The sequence below is a fragment of the Phallusia mammillata genome, chromosome 2, assembly GCF_965637545.1.
Source record: "Phallusia mammillata chromosome 2, kaPhaMamm4.hap1.1, whole genome shotgun sequence".
NCBI lineage: Eukaryota > Metazoa > Chordata > Ascidiacea > Phlebobranchia > Ascidiidae > Phallusia > Phallusia mammillata.
The window spans coordinates 21,703,359-21,718,136 of record NC_137253.1 but is presented as its reverse complement, the minus strand read 5'-3'; the positions used below and the strand labels follow the sequence as shown (position 1 = coordinate 21,718,136).

At 37.1% G+C, this 14,778-nt stretch overlaps 3 protein-coding genes and 1 long non-coding RNA gene across 4 annotated transcripts; all 4 read left to right on the top strand.

The window, feature by feature from the left end:
* The first annotated feature begins 608 nt into the window (after positions 1–608).
* LOC145213147 (fibulin-7-like) lies at positions 609–2,358 on the top strand. The gene is made up of 5 exons (XM_080081381.1): positions 609–792; positions 855–941; positions 1,240–1,392; positions 1,516–1,680; positions 2,210–2,358. The coding sequence occupies exons 1-5, from the start codon at positions 609–611 to the stop codon at positions 2,356–2,358; spliced, it is 738 nt and encodes a 245-aa protein (XP_079937507.1).
* Positions 2,359–2,911: 553 nt separating this feature from the next.
* Positions 2,912–3,455, top strand: LOC145212298 (uncharacterized). Its single transcript, XR_013856671.1, has 3 exons — positions 2,912–3,004; positions 3,082–3,146; positions 3,309–3,455. It is a non-coding gene; the product is annotated as an uncharacterized LOC145212298 (long non-coding RNA).
* Positions 3,456–3,771: 316 nt separating this feature from the next.
* Positions 3,772–6,841, top strand: LOC145213146 (adhesion G-protein coupled receptor G7-like). Its single transcript, XM_080081380.1, has 9 exons — positions 3,772–4,071; positions 4,133–4,255; positions 4,352–4,489; positions 4,686–4,795; positions 4,857–5,064; positions 5,265–5,412; positions 5,828–5,991; positions 6,047–6,217; positions 6,288–6,841. Exons 1-9 carry the CDS (start codon positions 3,772–3,774, stop codon positions 6,456–6,458), a joined length of 1,533 nt encoding a protein of 510 aa, XP_079937506.1. The 3' UTR covers positions 6,459–6,841.
* A 3,255-nt stretch (positions 6,842–10,096) lies between these two features.
* Positions 10,097–14,760, top strand: LOC145212193 (adhesion G-protein coupled receptor G7-like). Its single transcript, XM_080080233.1, has 10 exons — positions 10,097–10,391; positions 10,576–10,806; positions 10,949–11,065; positions 11,122–11,259; positions 11,440–11,546; positions 11,824–12,031; positions 12,105–12,240; positions 12,404–12,570; positions 12,722–12,892; positions 13,195–14,760. Exons 1-10 carry the CDS (start codon positions 10,203–10,205, stop codon positions 13,450–13,452), a joined length of 1,722 nt encoding a protein of 573 aa, XP_079936359.1. The 5' UTR covers positions 10,097–10,202; the 3' UTR covers positions 13,453–14,760.
* The last annotated feature ends 18 nt before the right edge of the window (positions 14,761–14,778 follow it).

The following is a 14,778-nucleotide window of genomic DNA, read 5'->3' as shown; positions in this document are numbered from 1 at the left end:
AACAATGGGCAACAAAAATAGACAAATCTGCCATTCTGTCTGATATTTTAACTAAAAACACAAAATATGATAAGCAAACCGTTTACTGAACAAAATATTGTATTTTTTAACATAACCTGCACTTTCAAATGATACATGTTGTCCTTTAATATTTCCATGCTATCTTGTCCATCGGTTCGTGTTTGGTCGTACCCACTAAACACACTGTTTTGCTTCAGAAAAATCGGGAAAATTTTACGTCATGGGTAGTAATGCGACGCAATGTCGCACTTTTAACAGAACCAGCAACAGAACGGAATGGACTGACGGAAGTACAATAGCGTTATTCATTTGTCAGATTCCAGGTACGTTGTTATTTGTCTGATGTAGATTAACGCACAAAGTTCTTTTTGTGCCGTGAATAAAGTAAGCAATGCGCATAATATTACAAGATTGCAGTAATTAACTCTCTGCATCTCGACAACAAACTAGTTACTTTATTAAACCTCACATTGTATTGAATACAAGAACGTTACACAAATTTTACACTGTATTATTTTAAAGGAACATATGGAAAAACGATGATTGGTAGTAGCCGCAATTCGAAATGGACGTTTCTAAACATTACGATGTCTCGAAGGTTTTGCAGCAAACCGATATCATGTGGCCAAATTAATTTTGGAAGCGATAACATTGAATTTCATTTATTGCACAACGAGAGCAATTTCGTAAGTTTTAATCTGTCGACGGACAAAAAATGCTGGTGGAGGGACAATTATACGATCCAATGGAATGAATTCTTAAACAACTCAGGTAATAAATCTTGGATACATAACTTAAACGAATATAGGTACAATTTTGTACATGTTTTGCAGACTCGACGTGCTTAACAGGGGCCGAATGTAATGACTACATATGCAACTGCACAGAAGGGTTTACAGCCAATAGCATTAATTGTACAGGTACGTAAATACATTTCTAATTATTATGGATAGTTCAAAGGTCAAAGAGTACTGAATATACGCAGCGCAGTTTCAATTTAAGTGGACTACCCACTGTTGGTTTTACGGAAACAATCTTGCGCTTATTCTAGTAAAAAAAAAACTATTTGAAAATGTATTTTTTTAAAACTGTTTTTACTTTAATGCACACTTGCGATCCCCAATAAAATTGATAAATGTTTGCGGGTGTCGCAATTTCGATTTACAAAAGTAGTGATTATTCGAGCATTTGAGAACTAATACAGTAATGTTTTTGCAGATAAAGACGAATGTAAAATATCTGGATATTGCCGTTTTTTCCACAACACCACTGAAACGCCACAGTGCAACAATACAATTGGAAGCTTTAACTGCTCATGTCCGGAAGGATACAACACAACAAAAGATGAAAACAATAAAGTTACATGCAAAGGTTTGCAAAATATATGTAAAAATTATACAAAATATTTATATCCTGTACATAGCAAAAAAATGGCGCACTGGGAAAGCTACCACTTGCACAATATAAGTTATAAGTTATAACATACGTCTTCAGATGTGAATGAATGTATTGAGTCGCCGTGCGTTGTGGAAAGTCACGGACCCCACAAAGACATTTACAAGAACGCAACCGAAGTTAATTGCACAAACCACTATGGAAGTTACGACTGTTTGTGTCCAAAAGGATTTGTTTGGAATAAGACCGTCAAATATTGCCAAGGTAGACGTTTTTTATTCGTGATATATAATCGAGGACGTTTAGTTGCTAGTCAGATTTGAAATATTTCGTCCCGGTTTATACTTCACACATGTGGAGAATACGGTCATTAAGTTGCCTGAAATAACTGGTAATTGGTAAGCTGGTAATTGTAAACGGTCTATAACTGCGTTGAAGTCAATAAAGAAGTATTGCGCGGCTCTACGTAAGATTCTGGTAATTTTAATCAAAACTAAAACAATTTAGCCTAATAGCATAATTAATAAAAGGTCACCTTATCAACAAAAGGAAAAAAAATGTCTCAAACGGGTCAAAAGAGATTTATAAATAGTAGCCGACACTTAGAACGCGCAGACGGATCATTTACTATTGCTTTAATGGTTTAGTTACTGTCGTACACTTCGAGGAGCGTTGAGTGGACGCGAAACTAAACCAACAGCAATAAAAATTCAAAAAACAAATTTGTCAATCGCATTAAACCGCCACTTGAGCAATATTTTGATGTATGTAATGTACATGTACATGCACGCAGATATTGATGAGTGCAAAACAAATGCCAGCAGCTGTTCTTCTAATTGTTCCTGCGTCAACACCTTGGGCTCCCACAACTGCGTGTATCTAAACAGATTTACTGGAAACAGAACGCAATGTATAGGTTTGTTATCAATTGATACATTCTGAGTAAGGCTAAACGTTGTGATGTTTTACTAAGGTAACCACTAACGCGTTTTCGACAGATATTAATGAATGCGATAATGCACAACAATGTTGGAACAACAGCCACTGTGTTAATACCGAAGGCAATTACACCTGCCACTGTAACTCCGGTTATCAATTAAACGGAAATTTTTGCAAAGGTTGGTGCATTTTACACAGTAATACACGTCAAAAAGACTAAAAAATCTTACGATGCATTGGAAAACATAAAAGTAAATAATCCAGAGAGTTCGCATCGTTGTACAAAAAACATGAAGGTTCAACAAACGAGCACAGTCCTTAACTTTCTTTATTATTGAAATGTCTTTGCAATAAATCAAAGTTGGTTTATTGAATCAACCGCCCGTTTACCCACATGTGTATAATAGAATCAGGTGCAATGCAACTTCATTGTAAAACAGGTAAAACTTAGTGTATTATGATGTTGTATTATGAGGCTAATTTAAAAATGCCACAATTAGTTTTAAAGATTAAATTTAACAAAAACTACTTGCAGATATAGACGAGTGTGATAGTTCCTCGCAATGTGGCAGCAATGCCCTGTGTGTGAATACGAACGGCAGCTACAATTGTATTTGCAATGCAGGTTACCATTTAGAGGGGAAAATATGTGAGTAAGAGCAAACTTTTGTTAATGTAATAAAAAAACGTTTGCAGGCAAGTTTGTAAACAATTGTGTTGTATTAGGTAAGGGTGTGCTTCAATCTGTATGCACCACAAACAAAACAGCCTGCGAAGACGCCATTCAACAGGTGTGTTATATAATATTCATTACACTCACATTACTGCTGTTTCCACAACAAGCTAGAGCCAAGTTTCCAAATCGCTTTTAAATATTCATCATACACATCACTGTATGAGATAAATGTAAGACAGGTGTGATTACAAAATCTAATAGGATGTTGTTAATTCAGTCAATCGCAAATGCCACAACAAGCACAACTGCAACGGAGACAGTCTCACTTCTACTTGGTGAAATTACATCCGATCCACAAGCTCTAACTCCTGGTGTGATTAACATTGCAGCTCAATTTATTGGCAATATATCGAAAGCAGCATCAGCAGGAAATATAAATGTGAGTCCCATCCTATTTTTACTTTCTTTCCTTTTGACGGATAACCAATGCCAACAAAATCTTTTCTGTCATCAGGTTACATCTAGTCTTGCCAATTCAACAATATTGACAGCCAGCAATATATTTCGAAGTTCGTCCGTGTTACTCCGATCACAACGAACTGAAGTTGTGCGAGCAATATCAGCGCTACTGTTACAAGTTAATCTTGACACCCCAAACGAAACATTTACTTTTGCTACTGAATCTATTTCTGTCAAGGTGCAACATTATAAACAGTGTTGTTTTTTCAACTAACGAAAAAATGCAAAAAATCAAAAAAATCAGGGGGGCTTTTGCTCGCGTAATACTGTGGTTTATCCATATTTTTACGCAGGTACAAGATATATATGTCAACAGCAAGGACCCAGTTGTTTTTGAACCTGCGCTTTCAAGCAATTTAAATACATTCAATCCACCTGTGATCAACATTCCAGCAACCGCAATTGCAAAATTTACACAAACTCGGGGCAAGCGTTCGACTAACTCTTCACAACCAACCACTGTACGCTCAGCTTTTATATATTACGACAGATCAACTTTGTTTGACTCCGAAAATGTTTCGGTACGTTCATTTTTTAACAGAGTGAGCAACAACGTTTCTGTGAACATCCGTTGTGGTTTAGGTTATATCCGCTGAGCTTGGAGACGGAAGTCCGGTGAATAATCTAACAGATCCGGTAAAGATACAACATCCAGGAGAGGCTGCTAATTATGGAGAAAAGACTGCAACCGATAACTCTTTCATGGTAGTAAACCGTGGCATTTGGCCAAATCCATTATATATGCTTTTCTGTAGAGACTATTTAAACAGGTTGAATTGATAAACCGTATATACCATGTAGGCAGCGAGAACCACATTGGAATGTGTGCATTGGGATTTTAATCGAAGCGCGTGGTCGACAAATGGATGTTGTCTGGATCATTCTACGGACCCAAAGGAATGTCGCTGCAATCATCTCACAAACTTTGCCTTACTCGTCGTAAGTACAGAAGTATCACTCAAATGCAACGTAACCTTTCTTGACATTTTTTTGTAATCTTAAAAATTAAATAATAATGACAACATCGATTATATTCACATGTACGTTAGAAAATGGTTTGAGCACAATTATTTGTCTTTTATTTTGTTTCACATATATATATATATATTTTTAATCGTTGATAATTGTAATGCAGAATTCAAAGATTGTTCCTAGTGACGTAGCACTTGACATTGTCAGTGACGTTGGTTGCATCCTTTCTATTCTTGGTCTGGCTTTCACAATCATCGTGCATTGCCTTCATCGGTAAAACTCAAAATATCTAAACACATATCAACCATTTAATGTAACAATTCAATTTCTGCAGTGAACTCCGACGCCGCCGCCCTGCAAAGATTCTCATAAACATTTGCTGCAACCTGCTGGTCGTATACCTGATTTTTGTCACTGGAGTTTCCCGAGCAAACGCAGGCCACGCTTGCACGCTGGTAGCTGTACTGTTACACTACTTCATGCTTACCACCTGGTGCTGGATGGCCGTGTACAGCTACGACATGTACATGTCTGTTGTTAAGGTATTACTGACTAATTGGCCTAAATGTTATTGATCAACAGTAGAAAATAGCGGCCAAGACAAGAATAGCTTCGCAAAATATTGTTGTAAAGTGAATAGCTAACGCTAATAGCGAACATAGTGTTTGATCCTTAGAACACGCTGTAGGTACAGTGACTATCAATAACCGCGATACATTTGGTACATTTTAAATACCTACAGGTGTTCAGGGAAGATACTGGGGGATTTCTTCAACGCGTTTCCGCATTTTCATACGGCTCTCCACTGGTTGTCGTCAGTCTGACTCTTGCTTTAACATTGGGATACGCCGATCATCGATCAAAAGTTGCTACCAATTTGTGTAACGAAGGTTCGTAACAACTTCGCAGGCTAACTCAGTCATTATAACACTGTACAATATTGATTAGCATCATTTTTGGCGTTGCTTGAAGCGGATAATTCCAACGTAAGAACAAGGTTTAAAATTATTTACTGCAATCATGAAGAACCTTAAGACTTTTGAAACCTTACGACGCATCACATTTTTGGCATTCTGATTATTATCTTTAGTAATCATAACTTCTCAATTCGCGTTCAATTGATTAAATTGTTGGCCGATTTGTTTAATTGATAACGTAAACCTTTAATACGATGACATTTCAATTTAAACAGTCATAGAGGTCATCAAGAGGGGCGAATTGCTTAACGTACGTTAAACCCCTGTCTAACGACGTCATACAAATGATAAATATCATAAGGTCGAATCAAACGTATTTCCGATTTAGATGACGCCAATATTTTCTATTCGACGTATCGCGCTGAAAATATGTGCTGGTTAACCGGACATTCTTTGAACTTTGCATTTCTTCTTCCCGTGGGAATTCTCTTCCTGTTCAACTTAGGAGTTTTCGTGACTGTATTGCGTGAAATTTCCTGCAAAAATATTGAGGTAAGTTGTACAAACACTAAAAATACTGCGTTTTTTTATTGCAAAATACACTCAGGCACAAACAAGCTCCATGAAGCGAACAAACAAACAAATGTTTATTATCGCTTCGAGCATGTCAGCTATCATGGGGATGACCTGGGTGTTCGGATATCTCATGCTTATCTCGAACGACGAGATCTACTTCAGCATTATGAGTTGGCTTTTCGCAATATTTAACACCTTGCAGGTAATTTGAGGATGCAAAGTTGCCACAAATAAACAAGCCTCCATTAAGTACATGGTTTTTGTTGTTGTAGGGGGTAGTGATATTTTTTCTCACATCTGTTCGCTCCCCTGAATTGCGTAAGATTTGGTGGGTTCCGATTCGTTCGATTGTATCCCAGAATACTTCATCTACATCTGGCAGCCGTGGATTGGGTACCAACTCTCAGTCTTACAAAGAAACGTTTCAAAGCACACAGTCGTAAAGTTATATAGGGCACAATCTGCTCTAATATAATTTTTGTCTTTTGTTGAAGCATTTTAAACGCTGTAAAATGATTGTTTTTACTGTAACATTACTGTGCAATAACGATTTGTAAATGCACTTACTGTATAACAAAATCAGAGCGTCCTACAAGTTTTCCCCAGCTTGCTCTGATGTCGTATCAAATGTAGGATAGACTAGGATAGAAATGTGCTTTTTCGTTCTAAATGTATAGTACGCTTTTGTTTTGATCCCTATTACCAAGTTTGTACATCTTTTCTTGAACTTTAGTGTCGGAAATTTACAAAAGTTTGGGACCACCGAGTACATTCCCAAAATTTAATAATAATTTTACATCTAAATTGTCGCGTTTATTGGTCTCGGCTGCGGATTCTTTTTCTTTGCATTTTAACTGCTTATATGTTTTCTGAAAATAAACGGTTCTGTAAATAGATGTCCTTTGTTTCGCCAGACAAATTGTTTTCTTTGTGTAAGAACTTACACAACATGGATGCTTTATACTGTCATAAGCACAGGAGTTCATTACATCTGTCGTGTTTTTACCAAACAACAATCAACATCCTCTCCCGACGGACTTAAAGAAGCTTCAAAGCACGCAAAAGACCTAAGTCAATAAAAAAGTTTTGGATTTTTTGAACCAATACTGGCCCGACTAAATAGAAAAGCTTTGCATTATGATCACTTTGTATTCTGGTTTGTCTGAAAGAATAATCGCATTATAAAAATATTTTTTAATACAATGAACAAATCAGCGTAGTCTACGTTTTGCATTAGTGCTAGTTTAAGTACATTTATTTTCATTGGGTAAAATGAACTACAATAGTTTTTTTGATTTTCTACAAAGGTTTTCAGACCACAAAAATATGTTCACATTGTAATAGAATTTTTGGGAGCAACAACCTCTTAGTCGCCTCGCATTGTACTCTTCATATTTTAGTAATGACCGCAGTAGACAACTTGGATTTCACATTATTCACATAAAATGAATTGGAAGAGTGTGACCTCCGGTTAAACCCTTGACACTTGCTGACATCCAGACATTATATGCCGGTGGTTTCAATCAAGCGACGGAAGTCGTCAAAATGTACAACGGCAATGATGTACGAAAAAACGTATGACGAAACAGACTGAAACGTAAAACTGCGTTTAAATGTTCAGTTAAACGCACAAGGTGGAGAAACGAACAGGATCAGCGTACTCGTTTTGGGCAAGTCCTTATGCTGCTAGTTACGGCATTGGACCATTATGTTTTGGATTCAAGTATTTGCTTTCCAACTGATCACATTTTTAGCTGTCGGATCTGCACAAAGAGGTACATTAATCGTGTTTTAACATGTCTTCTACATAGACTTTATATTCCATTAACCAATGTGTTGTTGACATCTTATAGGGTCTATTCTACAAGCCGGTGACCACGTTTACTTTGTTGGAGATGTTGCTGTAAACTCAACGCAGGCTGATGAGCATTGCAAATATTTTGGTGATGGAAATCTGTTAAACTTTACCAGCCTTTCTGTGGCTGCACAATGCTGGCTACTAAACGTTGTCTCAAATATCGATTTGAAAACCAGACCTGAATTCTTACATAACGAAATGTACAATGAAACATTAAATGCAGGTACTGTCAAAATTTTTAATGAAAAATATTCCAGAAAAATAATGTGGTTTAGTGAGTTGTGCATATTTCAAATAATACTTAAATCTGTAACTTTTGATTTAGCGGAAGACAAGTTTTTTTACGTTTCCAACACCTCCCAAAACAAAACTGGAAGACTGGTGTACGATGGAATTTCGCGAGAGATTGTCCAGTACAATGGATCAAAACCGGCACTTTTTCTGTGTGAAACTACAGGTGACGTTTTGTGACAACTTGTGAAACAACATTGTACTTTGCTTGAACACGTTTAGACGTAGTTAATGTCCATCTGTATTGCTTTCTGCACAAAAAGGTACAAATTTTACTAATGAGTAAGTTATTGGAAACATATATATAAGCTTTAAAACTGTAGAATGTAAATTGTAAAGTTTTGCCCCAACAAAAAAACACAAAATCTAAATTCTAATGTAATGGATACAAAAACCAATTTCGGAACTTTTCCAGCATGGAAAAATCGAAGTGTTCCTATCGGCACGTCAAACTACTACAGCAAGAAGCAGGTAACCATTGAGTCGGACAACTGCTTCTGCTACCCGTCCGATAGATTTAAAGTGAAATTGCACAGTAACCAATCGATACACGAATGCAAAATCGATACAAACAAGACACGACAAGATACCTGTGGTTTTTCCATGACACTGGAAATTACCAGTGACAAGTTCTGGACAAACTACAAGAACAAAAACTTTATTGAGTGGCAACAGGAGTTCAGTTGAGTAAACTAAATATAATTGTTTGCTAAGGCTTTTTCAGTTTTGGATACATACTTTATCGAAATAACGTACGTATTGCTAAATGGACTTGGTCGTTTTTAAAAAATTGTCATAAATCGACATATTATAATAAATGATAGAATTTAGGTTTGGGATATGATTACGGTTTTATCAAATTCGTTTGTGGTCATTTAAGTTGGTCTGGTTAAATTTTGCGACATAAAATTTGTAAAGCGGTATGAAAATTTGTTTTAAAATTTTGAATATTTTTTAGAAAGGGACAGGTCAGTGACGTGTCATCCCCACGCGCAATGCCAAAATATGAATGAAGACAGACCTTTGTGTGTCTGCAATTCTGGTTTCGTGGGTAACGGGAGAACATGTCAAGGTCAGCAAAAGCGACTAACACATTTGTTAAAAATAGCAGACGTTAAGAAAAAAGAAAAAAAAACACAGTCTCTTCAACGTGACAAAAAAAGAAAAAACGCTTTCTTTACAAATTATTCACAGTGTAACATTCTCATACAGCGCAGAAGCCCACGGGCAATGATTGCATGGATTCTGGATATACCGGAAACGTCAGTACAGAGGTTGAATGTCCTTGCGACCCCAACAACCCTGCAGGTCTACCGTTGTCATTTGTATTCAAACGTATCGTTTCTTTCAAACAACACATTTTATTGATGCAGAACATTTACAAAGCATTTTGCCGCTTATTTCTGACAACACACGCGCCGCTCAGGTTGCGACAAGGTTAATGAGTATTATCTTAAAACGCCAAAAAGTTCTTGCGAAAAAGGCAGCCCGACATGCAGTATCAGTTATTAATGTCATTTCATCTGCAAGTCGCAGGCATAGAATTGAGGTAAGTTAGTTACGACAACACCACACAATGAACCGATTTTGCAAGATGACTATAACCATAAACCCTATATCGCTTAATACTTGAAAGTTCTTGTTTTGTTATAACATTCATGTAAAAGAGCAAACAAAAATTTTAGGCCCAAGGCAGTGGTTCTCAATCCTTTTTCTTTCGTGGCCCACTTTCATTGCAGAAAAATTCTGTGGCCCAGTAAATTTTTAAGATAGAAAGAAATCAACTTTAAAATGGGTTCACAACAAAAAACAAAACAAAAACATTCTTTCTCAATTCCACCCCAAGCAATTATTCTTGTAAGATTGAGTGTAGTGACACAAATGAAAGTAAATTCTTAAACAAGCTTTCTATTTGGTTGGTCTGTGGCTCAATCAAAATGCTTCCATGGTCCACCAGAGGGCCATGGCCCACTGGTTGAGAACCACTGGTCTAAGACGAATCTAGAAAAAAGTAAACGAACGATACAATTTTGCTTGCATGTTGAAGGTTACAAGTAAAACTCTTTTCTTCGTTATCAAATCCACAAACTCAATAATGCTTCGTGGTTCAAGTCGAGCATTGCAAGAAGAAGGATGCAAAATTGTACATGCACTTACTGACACAACAATACAAGTGCAATCGCCGTCTTCCGTGATGACTTTTAAAGCTGAACTTCTGCGAGTCCAAGTATGTGTTAAGAGTTGTGAAAAACTTCCAGAACAATTAAGTGTGCAATTGATGTAAGATAACATAAAACATACAAACGTATAGTTTTATTTTTGTAACAGTATCTTCGCAAAATATGATATTTTCGTGGGTACAAGTTCCTAAATGCCCCAAAAATAACCAAAATGTTTCTTTCTGTACATAGGTTATGGACTCGACATTAAATTCGAATACAATTTTTTCAACGGAAACAAACGAAACAGTTTCTACGCAATATGTACAAGTGATTGTCCCTGCATCAGCAAAGCGCAAGGCCAAGAGAGGCACAAATCATTCGTCCAATTCATTGACGTCGGAATCTGATGAAATTGTCCGAGTTGCCTTTATTGAATACAAAAACGCAAAACTGTTTCCATCCAAACAAAAAGTCATGTCGGTAAGACGATAATAATTATTATATTATAATAGGTCTCCCAAAATGAAAAAACGCTACTCAACGCAAAATAATAACTGCGAAAAGTTTTGCTTAGGATTTTAAAATATTGAAAATATGCTGTTAAAATTGTGTTTTTTGGCAGATTGTTTCCGTGAATATAGGCAACGGAAGCCCAATAAAGGATTTAAAGGAGCCGATTCGAATAAAATATTTCAATATCTTTCATGGGGAAACGGCTGTACATTCTAATTCCACGCAGGTAACATTTTTGTTTTTGCTATTTGACGAACAACTATACCCAAATGTCTTTTAAAGGTGATTAAAACTACCTTCCAATGCGTGTATTGGGATTTTAATCAAAGCAAGTGGTCGACGAGCGGGTGTTGTTTGGATCAAACTGTGGATCCACTGGAATGTCAATGCAATCATCTCACCAATTTTGCTTTACTGGTGGTTGGTATTTCTTATCATACACGATATATGCCACCAACTTGTTAGTGTCACCACATTTGCTGGATTACATTAAGTCATTTACACTTGTAAGTTATTTTAAGTGTGACAAGAGCCTATCAGGGCGCTATACGAGATAAATGGTCAAAATTAGCATACACCACCAACGATGTTGTTTATTAGAGTGACGAAATCTTGCCAAACGTGGCATTGGACGTTATCAGTGATATCGGATGTGTGATCTCCATGATAGGAATTGTTCTCACCATCATATCGCACTGCATTCACAGGTAGCGACACAAGTTGTATTTATCAATTAGGCGTTTCGCTCGTGTCTGTTGTTGCGCTTAAAATCCTGTGATATTACTACAACGCAACGTACAATACACGTCGATCACTGTCAGACTCAGACAAGCTGCGTGCTTAAATTTGAGTCTTAACGCCAGTGGGTTTTTTTTGCTTAATCACTTCGACAGGTCATGTATTTTAGATAAGCGGCTTTCATTCCTATGTTTGTTTTAGTCGCATCTGATGTTACTTAGCATTTTGTTCTAATACTATGTACAGAGAAATACGGAAAAATCGTCCTGTGAAGATCCTCATGAATATTTGTTGTAACCTGCTGGTCTTCTACTTGATATTTGTCACTGGAGTATCACGTGCAGAAGCAGGCCACGCTTGCACGCTGGTAGCTGTACTGCTGCATTACTTCATGCTTACCACCTGGTGCTGGATGGCCGTGTACAGCTACGACATGTACATGTCTGTTGTCAAGGTGAGACTTTATTGCCACAGTTTCGCTTTCCAAAAATAAAAAAGCAAAATATTTTCTGCATTTTGAACTGTAGGTTTTCGTCCATCATCGGCAGGGTTATGTCATGCGCATTTTGCTTTTCGCCTATCTCACCCCTGTAGCTGTGATTCTTGCAAATCTATCGGCTGTATATCTTAACCGGAATGTCAATTCGTTGATGTGCAGCGAAGGTGGGTATCACACTTTTCCGAATAAATAAAAACGGACTCAAGAGAGCTTGTTACCCAACACATTGCAATACTGACGTTTTAACTGCTGTCACAATGCAAAAGATTTGTAACATTTTCAAGCTCTTTGGCAGTTCTATAAAAACCATGTGCTCTTATGTTCCAGGGTTCTTGCAAGTGCTATCTAATCAGTACCGAGCAGAGAAAATGTGCTGGTTGACAGGATATTCTCTTTATTTTGGATTATTATTTCCTGTTGGAATCTTACTATTTTATAATTGTTGCGTTTTCGCTGCTGTGCAATATGAAATTTTTTGTCAAGTCCAAACTGAGGTAGGTCCCCATTATTTGACAACATGCTTTACCAGAACAATTCGCTGCAAGGGCACATTTTTCCTTTGTCGATGGGCTATCCTAATAAAAGTCTTTTGGTTCGTCGAAACACACCGTGAATTAAAAATGATTCCGTATTATTATTTTTTAGAATCAGACAAACGCTATGAAGCGAACTAACAAACAGATGTTTTTCATCGCTTCGACCACTTCGGCTATCATGGGAATAACGTGGGCCATAGGATATCTTATGCTTATCTCGGACAACAAAATCTACTCCAGCATTATGAGTTGGCTCTTTGCTATATTCAATACTTTGCAGGTGAAGTATTTTTATTTGCAATAATGCCAAACCATAGCAGGAAACAACTTGGATCTGATGGTAGTAATCAAACGATAATGGTTATATCCGGACACCAAAAAATTTAAATTGCTACAGTTCATTGCCGCAGGCAGTAAAAAAATTATATCCTATATAGTTGTTTACATGTGTTTAAAACCTGAAAATGCTCTACTTAACAAATAGTTTGTTTATTTTCCTCCTATTAGTGCCAAAGGGCGCTTACCGAACCTTCATATTGATGCGATCTTTGAAGATAACAGGTTTAATTTTCTGCGTTACAGGGTTTAGCTATATTTCTTCTCACGTCACTGCGCCAGCCCGCGCAAAGACGAATCTGGCGGAAATTGGTGGGCGATCCAATACGTCACGCCATAAGCGATACGATGGTGTCTCTGACGCCGCATAGAGGAAAATACAACCTATTGGACGGGTATGGGAATTCAATGGATAGCAGCCAGTTGAGCAAAACAACAACCGCAGGAAAGTACTACAGCCACAATGACCAGGCACATGAGACATACATGCAGACCGACTTGTAGTTAGAAAAAGTTAAACTTTTAGTTTGGTATTTGAATTAATGTATTTTTTGTACAAAAAACTTGACTTCACTGTTTCTTCGTATTTGAAAGTTCTTTTCCAACTATGTGCAGTGCCGCGTTTTCGAATGTCACTTTAAGGCATTACGCCATATTTCTGCTATGTTTGACGATGTGAATTACTTGCATTGAATTCACAACAACATGTACACAAGTACTATAAAACGAACTAGAATGTGATGTGCTTTGGCAAATAAAATAGGAACGCCGAAAAAACTTAAAGTAATCTAGCTTACCTACAAAACGTAACCATGAAGATCAATTTAACAATCAGAAGTCCATTCAGCTCACAATCAGAATCGCATCTACTTAGCATATTAATATTGCTTATAGTGGATTGACACTTGCGCACGGACATATAGGGGAAGATGGGTTGCGTGGTTTGCCACAACTTGGCTACAAGTCTCGCAACGTCACACCGTCCTTCGCGTGATATGTGTGACGTAATTGCTTCTTATTTGGCACGAGCGCAAATTTAGTCGCAAGCATCCGACACGCCCTGCTAAGAAATTCAAAAACAAATCCATCAAATGATCCAAAATATCAACGAATTAAGCTGCATATAAAACGCTTATTATGAAAATTCGACAAAGTGTGTTCCGTGCGACCGAAAATGTCTTCTTTTTTGTTTTAAACTTCCAATCTAAACGATTTTAATTCAAACACTTTGATATATTTTCAAATAATTCTGTGTGACACAAAAAAGTTTCCTTATTATTGAACGTGAAAATTGAACTTTGCATTCAAACGGGCCCAGTACGTAAGCTATGCAAGCTTCCGTGAATGAAATGTACTTATCTCAGACAAATAAAAGTCACGTCACACAACTGATTAACCATAAACAGAGCTAGCGATCCATGGTGGTAGCTCTACGTATACGTCATGAAAGTTTCGCAGTCGTGTCGCACGTAAACATTAAAAATTAGTCCTCAGGCTTGATACGATTTGATAGAAGTGGCTTAAATGTTGTTTTGCCCGTTGTATGGTGAGGTGTATTAGTCATTGGTCAAATTTAAAAGCTTGATCACGATCAACACATTTAGTTTAGCCTGAAACGAATCCACATTTAACTGTCGAAAACTGCTACTACGCAGTATGTGGTCGTACGCTTCTCCACAAGCTGGTGTTCGTTTGCAATAAAGTCTTTCAAAAAATATTACTCGTCAAGTCTAGCTGAAGTTTTATTAGACGTAAAGAAGGGATCAAGTTCGTCTTATTGACCAAAAATGTTTTGCCTTGCATTTGTGTGTGTTGTTCGGATAGTTCCAA